Source organism: Scardinius erythrophthalmus (genome assembly GCF_964197995.2).
Source record: "Scardinius erythrophthalmus genome assembly, chromosome: 4".
Lineage (NCBI taxonomy): Eukaryota > Metazoa > Chordata > Actinopteri > Cypriniformes > Leuciscidae > Scardinius > Scardinius erythrophthalmus.
In genome coordinates, this window is record NC_138224.1 from 6,244,633 (window position 1) to 6,253,738 (window position 9,106).

General features: G+C 38.0%; 1 protein-coding gene across 1 annotated transcript; it reads left to right on the forward strand.

Moving 5' to 3' along the window:
* Window positions 1-630: 630 nt before the first annotated feature.
* On the forward strand, window positions 631-7,851 carry samm50l (sorting and assembly machinery component 50 homolog, like). Its single transcript, XM_081364205.1, has 15 exons — window positions 631-800; window positions 995-1,105; window positions 1,447-1,548; window positions 1,856-1,943; window positions 2,343-2,449; window positions 3,229-3,359; window positions 3,481-3,568; window positions 3,652-3,780; window positions 3,860-3,931; window positions 4,059-4,145; window positions 4,973-5,043; window positions 6,098-6,165; window positions 6,285-6,431; window positions 6,841-6,982; window positions 7,231-7,851. Exons 1-15 carry the CDS (start codon window positions 780-782, stop codon window positions 7,274-7,276), a joined length of 1,410 nt encoding a protein of 469 aa, XP_081220331.1. The 5' UTR covers window positions 631-779; the 3' UTR covers window positions 7,277-7,851.
* The last annotated feature ends 1,255 nt before the right edge of the window (window positions 7,852-9,106 follow it).

Genomic DNA, 9,106 nt, shown 5'->3' on the forward strand with positions numbered 1-9,106 from the left:
TAATTTGATAAATATTGCATTTTACATTCACAAAAAGCTATTTCTAAATGGCAAAAATTTTCAAAAAAAATAAATAACCCAGGCTACTACTTTATGACTGTTAAATATTAAATAAATATCCCTGATATTTCCAGGTTTTATATGACCATAAAAAACATGTATACCAAGTAAGGTAGGCTACTTAAAAAAAAAAAAAAATAGAAGTAGGCAACCATACAACTTTTTTTTAAAAAGGGAAGTGAGAAGCCTTTTAAAGTGAGAAATAATAGTTTTTACGTGAGCTCATGCAGGGCATCAAAACGAAATCTTTGACGAATTATCAGCAAGACTTGAAACATGTCTACGGGTTTACAACACAAACAGACACAGACATACTAAACAACAAACAGACAGACAGACAGACTGATAAACAAACAGACAGAGCCCTCCTAGCTGTGAAGTAATTGTCTCTCTGAGGGTCTGAAAGACGCGCTCCATGTATAGTTCTTAACTTTTACATTTGCCATTTTCACAAGTAAATCATGTGTCTGAAACGCGCTGCACAAGTTGAGTGAACGCGCGCGACGCAAAGGAACGCGCCGTCCGCGACACAGCGGACCCGCCTGTGTGTGACGTCACATAATTCTAGCCAATCGCAGTGCAGGTACGCCAAGCGGTTGCGTGTCATGGCGTCCTCCTTGAAGGGGGTTGGGTTCGCTGATTCATAATAACTGCGATATTTTACATTCCCACGATCAGCGGAGCGGCTCCAACGCGTTTAGGATATTATTGCACCAACAATGGGGACTGTGCACGCACGGGTAAGTGTTTTCTTTAAAACGCAGGGTGAAATATTCTTGTTTTGCCTGTGACCTCTTGTGCTCAGAATTATTGTGCTGGTTTATTGCTTGTTTTTGTATTGTTAAAGCTGCTCGTCTTTATGTACATGACATTGGATATTAGCTATGCATATGTGCAGAATATTTGCAATGTTTCTTTGTTTTGTTTTTTGTAGAGTATGGATTCTTACCCCATGTATGGGCGAGATCTGGGCGTCAACACAGATGATATGGAAATGATGGAGGCGGTGCAAGAAACTAAGCAAGAGGTTTTAGAAAATAAAAATGTAAGTTGTGTTAATCTGATACTGACTTCTTTTAAATCGTTTTAAACTTATATAATGATATTACCATGTTTGTTTGTTTTGGATATGGTTATACCATGTATATGTCATGGTACATGAATATAGTGAACATGAATATCTTGATTACCACTGTTCATTTCTACCACCCTTACAAAAAAGTACCATAAAACTCTGATGCTATTAGATGGCAATGCCATAGTATTTATATTGTATTCCAAAGTACTTCCAAGAATACTATTGTTCATGTCCAAAAACACGGTGTTACCGTTGTATCGTGTCCAAAATCTGCAGTCACACACTATGACATCTCCGTTCTCTTCTAGGTTGTTGTACAGCATGTCAACATTGAAGGGTTGGGCAGAACTAAAGAGGATTACTTGGGCTATGAAATCTCTGATGTCTTCACTGCCAGAAACCTGGTTGAAGTAAGTGAGCTGTCAAGAAGGTCAAAGTGTTTATTAGGACTGGTTATTATGAGTAGCGATAGACCAAAATGGTCCAAGGCGGATCTGCAGATTAACATGTTGTATTTTTGCTTTGGATAAAAATGTCTGTAAATGCATAGATTATTAGATCCATAGATACAATTATTACTAGCTACGTCTTATGTGCTGACATTAATTGTATGCGATGTATCAGCATTAAATAGGCCATATATATCAGCCATTAAGAAACCATATTGGTCGATCACCAATTTAGTAGACAAGGTAACAAGCCCAGTCTTTTCTTTAGGTGATGAGAAAATCCCATGAGGCCAGACAGAGGTTGCTCCGTCTTGGCATATTCAAAGACGTGGAGGTGGTGATTGACATCTCAGAAGGTACAGCATCCATAACATCTTCATGCCCAATTTAGTTATGGACAGTTTAAACCGAACTAGACCTTAATGTCTACGGTTAGTAGAAGTGTCCAGTTTTTCTATCCTGAGCTGCTGCGTTCTTCTATGCTTCCAACCTTTACAAATTGTTCTTCAAGCAAACCGCTGTGCTGGAGAATATTAACCTACACCAGCTCATTTACATCCTCATAAAGACAGAAGAAAACAGTGGGTCCAAAAGTCAGCCTTTTTATTATCAGTATTAAATGTGTGTATATATACAGTATACACAGTACATAGGAGAATTGCAATGCGAATGTGATTTCATAGAGGAATCTACCATGCATTACATTCAGCTACAGTGTTGTTCATAAGATGTTGTCTTTCTGATCTCCTCTTTAGGAGCCAATGCTCTGCCAAATGGACTTGATGTTACATTTGAGGTTACTGAGCTTAAACGACTTACAGGCAGTTATAATACCATGGTTGGAAACAATGAAGGCAGTATGGTAAGAACCATTATGCACACAGAAATTACTTTGCATCCTAACCAGGTGTGACGTCTATCCACACTGAAAAAAAAAAAGACCGCATGACCAACAGCCAATTATAACATATGTGATAAGGATGGGATTTTGGACCAATGAGATTTTACTGTGGCCGTTGGCTACACATTGCAACACTGCAGGAATAGTACCAAAATGATGTGTGAAATGTCCTGTCAATCATCTTTTTGGCTATTGTTGTTATTGTTGTGTTTTCGGTAACTGAAGAAAAGCTAAAATAAAGTAAAATATAAATAGTGGATGAAAAATAAACTTGAAAACTGAAATAAATTAATAAGTTTAAGTGCTAAAATGACTAAAAATAAAACTGAAGTGAAATTATATAATTTCATATAAATGAAAGCCAGATGGAAATATTAAAAACAAAAAAAAAAATCACGAAAATTAAAATGAAAACTGAAAATATATATTAAAAAAAGCTAATTCAAAATATGAATAAACTTGGTATATACATAGTACTAAAATGGCACTTTTACTCTCAAATAAGATTTTCTTTCATGCTATGAATAGAATAATTAATATGAATATTTATAATAATATTTACATTCAGTGTGAGTATTCTTATATTATCACTAGTTTTATCACGATTAATTGCATCTAACATAAAAGTTTGTAAATATGCAGATACATACACACACAGACACACAATTAATCAATTTGACAGCACGAATTATCACTCTTTCTTATTGTGGTACTGCATTTGTGTGTTTGTACCTCTAAAGGTCTTGGGTATTAAACTTCCAAATATGATTGGCCGAGGAGAGAAGCTCACCTTTCAGTTTTCCTATGGAACTAAGGAGACGTCCTACGGCCTGTCCTTCTTTAAACCACAGTCGGGATATTATGAACGCAAGTATGTTTTCTGCAAACTTTAAAGATGAAGTGTGTAACTTTTCTTCAATGTTAAGATGCACATGCACGTTTTAGCTTTAAATGTAGCAGTAATATTAAATAGACATCTTTGCTTTGTGTAGCTTCACTCTAAACCTGTACAAAGTCACCGGCCAGTTCCCGTGGAGCTCTCTGAAAGAGACGGACAGGGGAGTTTCTACAGAGCTCAGTGTAAGATATTAAACGTGACTTGTGATTTTAAGGCATTGGTTGTACTTGATAATGAAAGATATAATGCGATGTGTGTCTTGCAGTTCCCTCTGTGGATGACGGATCACACTCTGAAGTGGGAGGGTGTGTGGCGTGAGCTGGGATGTCTGGCCCGCAGCGCCTCCTTTGCCGTGAGAGAGGAGAGCGGACACACTCTTAAATCCGCCCTTTCTGTAAGCTCTGCTCTGTTGCGTTAAAGTTTTGGCTCTGTGCTTTCAGACTGATTTCATGGATTTTTTGTCTCTTTACAAGCACACCATGGTAGTAGACACAAGGAACTCTGCCATCCTGCCCCGAAGAGGTGCCTTACTGCGGATCAACCAGGTGTGTGAACTTGAACATCAGCCCAGAACTTATCAGTAGCTGTTTTGTATTTCTTCGCTCACCGTTAGTTTGCCTCACAATGTCCATCACTGATTAAAACTGTCTGGACAATGCTCTGTTGGTTTAGGAGCTGGCAGGATACACCGGCGGAGATGCCAGCTTTCTCAAAGAGGACCTTGAGCTGCAGCTTAACAAACCATTTATCTGGGGATCGGTGCGTGTGGTCTTCATTCACGTATATTGTTGTAGATATTTCTGGTTTTGACATTGTTTATCATGCTTTAACTGCCTTAGAATGTTGCTATTAAAGGACATTTGTGATATTTGGACATTATTATTATTAAAGGGATACTCCACTTTTTTTGGAAATAGGCTCTTTTTACAACTCCCCCAGAGTTAAACAGTTGAGTTTTACCGTTTTCGAATCCATTCAGCCGAACTCCGGGTCTGGCAGTACCAATTTTAGCATAGCTTAGCATAGATCATTGAGTCGGACAAGACCATTAGCATCTTTCTCAAAAAAATGACCAAAGAGTTTCGATATTTTTCCTGAAAATAGGTTAGTCTAATAGGTTAGACAAACTTAGTCCCGGTCACGTTGGAAGTTACAGAGCTGGGGACTATTTTCAGGCGCTGCGTCATATCATTACGCCTGCTGGACTCATGGTACGGCAGCAAAGTTTCTTGATTATTACGCAGGAATGAGAGTATAGTTCCTAGCCATATCAGCCTAGAAAATCACAACTTTTTATTTTCCGTCGGTCTTAGTACACGATGTAACTACAGAATAGTCAAGTTTTAAATAGGAAAAATATCTAAACTCTTTGGACATTTTTTTGAGAGAGATGCTAATGGTCTTGTCCGATTCAATGATCTATGCTAAGCTATGCTAAAAGTGGTACCGCCAGACCTGGAGTTCGGCTGAATGGATTCGAAAACGGTAAAACTCAACTGTTTAACTCTGGGGGAGTTGTAAAATGAGCCTATTTCCAAAAAAAGTGGAGTATCCCTTTAAGTAGCTCTAATGATTTTCTCTTATAGGTGTTATCCGCATCTTTATGGGGTGGGATGCTCTTTCCTCTTGGCCGTCAGCCTACCTCTATTGCTGACAGGTGTGTGTGTGTTTGTTTGCTTGCTTTTAAGTGGTTGCTCCATTGTTCCTTGAAAGATTTTATAGTTATAATTTATTATAAATTTATAATTATGTGGTAATAAAAAGTATCTTGTATTGTTTAAAGAAACATTTTTATAATGATAAAACCACACTGTGCTCAATTAAAAAGGCATCCAGAAAAGACATGTTTAGACTAATTTAGACACTGAAATAAAGGCCATATTATGCCCTTTTTCAAAGTCTTGATTTTGTTTTTACGATCTACTAGAATAGGTTTTTATGCTTGAATGTTCAAAAACAAATTTTTCTTCACATATAAGGTTACAACACCTCTCTTCCCAGTCAGTCGCGCAATTATTTCCCCACCAAACCAGTTAAGCGGAAACTCTGCCCAGAAGTCGATTCTTAAGATTTTATTGGTCATGTCAGTCACAGTTCTGATTGCCTACACCAAACACTGATCCCTAAACCTACCCGTCACTGTAACCTTAACCAATATCAGGGCGGGATTTCTGGTGAAGTGGTTTGGGGGAAAATATCGCGCCAATCAGTCAGTAACACTTCGACAGTCAGTTAGTCTCTTCCAGAGTGTTTCGGTCCGGAAATGTCACGCCCCTTACTATAACCATGACTCTCAGCTTCTCACACTTGGGCCGCATCAAAAATCACATACTTAATTTGAATTATAGTTCATTAAAGATGAGTAGGCAATTACTTCCCAACCGCTAAAAAAGGGTGCTTTACATAGTATGAAGGATGAATATAATTCGGACATTAGCCATGTTGTCATGTCACTGTCCGTTTCCCTGCTTCACTGACATTCACAAATCCTCTCCTCGTATGTGCACGTCAGAATCTCGATGGAAGTGGTATGTCATCTGGGAACTTTGTAAAGCATAATAGGTCCTCTTTAAGACGTCAACCAGCCTGAACATGTCTAAGGCAGAGCCATCTCTCATTGGCTGATTGGTGCTTGCAGCAGCTTTAAAGCCAGAGGTCTTACGTTTATAGCATTTTATAAATCACATTGTGCATGTGTGTTTTTCTGTCAGGTTCTACCTGGGCGGCCCAACCAGTGTCAGAGGTTTCGGCATGTACAGTATAGGACCTCAGAGTGAAGGTACCGGTGTATGTGTGTGTGTGTGTGTGTGTGTGTACATGGGGTATGATCACAGCATACACATTTTTGTGTATAATTGTTTTTCTTAATATTTCTGATTTGATATCTTACCTGATCAGGTGATTACCTGGGTGGGGAAGCGTATTGGGCTGGTGGGCTTCACCTTTACACACCCCTCCCCTTCCGCTCAAACAAGGGCGGTCTGGCTGACCTCTTCAGAACACACTTCTTCCTTAATGCTGGAAACCTTTGCAACCTCAACTACGGTCAGTAGTCTTTTGCTGAAAGCTTGTAGTCATTTGCTGAAAGCTTGTAGTCTTTTTTGTCTCAGAAAAATTCAATTAGTTTTAACTAAGGAAGTGCAGTTGTCTGTTTTAGGGATATTATTGTTAACTAAAATGAAAAATATTAAAAGTAATTCAGAATATTAATAAAAGCTATTACTATTAATAGTTGCTGAAATAACTCATTATTTCTATATTCATTGATTGATTATATGCATTGGAGCCTTTTGTCCACATGGTGACACTAATGTTGCAATGAAACTCCAGGCTTACACTTTCAAGGTAGAGACTACAGTGGGCAGAGTATTATGAAAAGTTCATGTGGTGTAAATCAAGCTGTTTATCCCTTCACAGTAGTATTAGCCTGTAATTTTGCACTGTGTTTGTGTAGGAGAGGGACCACGTGCACATCTGCAGAAGTTAGCGGAGTGTATCCGTTGGTCGTACGGCGCTGGTATAATTCTACGCCTGGGAAACATTGCTAGGCTTGAACTCAATTACTGCTTCCCCATGGGTGTTCAAAGCGGAGACAGGTACATATACACACCCATTGAACCATATTCATGCATAAAGGTAGGGTAGGCAATGCTTTATACTGGTTGAAACTCTCTTCACATACTGATAGCAAACAATAATAGAAGTGGTCTGAAGTCTCAGGACCAAAAGATATTTGTCCAATCCTTTTGTGTCAGATTCAATATAGTTTTACATTTCCCAAACATTTAATAACAGCATTGTAACCACTGATTTAAAACCTAAATTATTTTTTGTTCCTTGACAGGATATGTGACGGTGTTCAGTTTGGAGCAGGCATCCGTTTCCTGTGATCTCCTCAACTGCTGTCCTACTGTTGCAGCAGGGATTTGTGGGATAGCGCATACGATTTTTGTAATATTTGTGGATGTTAAACACAAATTGAGGGATCCCTACTGCATGCACGCTCTGAGGATGCACTTTGTTTTTGTACCTTTTAGACAAAAAAGTGGTTTTCCTGCATACCTCTCTCACTGTTTGAATAAGTGTCCAGTGTTAAGTGAATGAAAATGTATGACAGCTTATCCAGTCTGCAAGGAGACTGCAGGTGCTAAAAGAGTTAGGCTTTTACAGTTGTTTCCAATGAGGAGAGCTTTAGTGATTATTCATGATCAAGCTGTTAAACCTGAGATTCAGATCCACACCACCGTCCACCCTTATGTGTTTTTTGTTAGCCAGTGTTTCAGTCAGTTCAGTCATGCCAAACTAGTTGATTCAAACTGACCTCACGGAATGAGTAGAGAGTTGAAGTCCCCTTCGTGAAATCCACCAGCAGTGCTTTATTATTAGGACACTTTTTATTATCGTTTGAACTTTAAAATTATGTTATATTGTGCACAAGAAATAAACCTCCTGGTTCCCTAATGCATTTGCTCTTATTTTGTCATCATTTAAGACAAGCACAAAATATTTTATTACATTAAACGGCTGAAACTGCGTTGTCAAACACAACAGACATCCATAACAAGGCATTTCCTACAGGCCAATGTTGTACGTGTGAACCGCTAATCGAAAGAAAATTACAGGGTCTGCTGGAGACATTACTGGGTGAACGATAAACATTTGAGGTTGAAAAATCTGAAAGATGAAAGATCTCAAAGGCTCATATTAAACTACTTTTTCATCTTGTTACAAAACTGTGGTTTTAGTCCCTTGAGTGCCAAAACACACAATTTTTTCTGTCCATCAAAGGTGACAGCCAGGTCATGAACAGCTTGATATCTGTCATGGAAAAATAAACTGAAATGTGTCCAAACTATTTGCAGGATTCCTCCAGAGCCAAATAACTGACCTTGAGGCAGTGGTGAAAAGTATTTGAGTAAATGTATTTAGTTACTGTACTTAAGTAACTTTTTGGCTACTTTGTAATTTGACTGAGTATCAAAGATACAAGCCATTTTTACTCTACTTCACTACATTTCTGAAGGAGTATATGTACTTTTTACTCCAATTTGCAATTACTCATTACATTTTGCATGGCACATATCCTTTTTCAGCAGCAGTTTATTTCTGATACAAAAGAAGCGATTGCACCATCAACATGGCATAGAAGTTTTGCCAAACTTGTCAACAAGGCAACATTAGCAGGTAGTTGAGAATCACAGGTGTTTCTTATGAGATAAGGTCAAAACCAGCACATCCAGTGCAAGTAGTTTAATTTTACTAAACATTATTTTATTTATCCATTATATTTTTATATTCTTTATGAAGGATATCGGTTTACTATGCCTGTTTTGAGAACTTGAGCTTAACTGAGACTTGAGTGTTTGTAGACCTTTAAGAGCCTGTCGTGTTGACTTTGATTTATTGCAATATTGAGGTGTTCAATTATATTTTGATTTTGAAAATAAACGTGTGATTGCTCTCCTCACAAATCACCTGTTTCTTGTCTTTCTCTGACATGTCTCCTGGAGTTGAGGACTTGTGCATCTTTGAGCCTACATTTAGTATAAGTAAAAAAAATACTTAAGTACTGTTCACATCAGATATTAATGCCCAGTTTATCTTTTAACGGAAAGCAACTTGCACTGACTGTTAAAATATGTCAGTGCCATTCAATGTTTTGTCTCAAGATATACAAGCACACCAGTACTATTGTGTTTTTTTGTTTTTTTCTAAGGCAC

What these genes read in the sequence shown, in the direction of transcription:
- samm50l (XM_081364205.1), top strand. Translation starts at nt 780, where the DNA reads ATGGGGACTGTGCACGCACGG. An exon ending in CTGCCAGAAACCTGGTTGAA is followed by an intron (nt 1,549 to 1,855) that starts GTAAGTGAGCTG and finishes TCTTTTCTTTAG; the next exon opens with GTGATGAGAAAATCCCATGA. An exon ending in CCTTTGCAACCTCAACTACG is followed by an intron (nt 6,432 to 6,840) that starts GTCAGTAGTCTT and finishes GTGTTTGTGTAG; the next exon opens with GAGAGGGACCACGTGCACAT.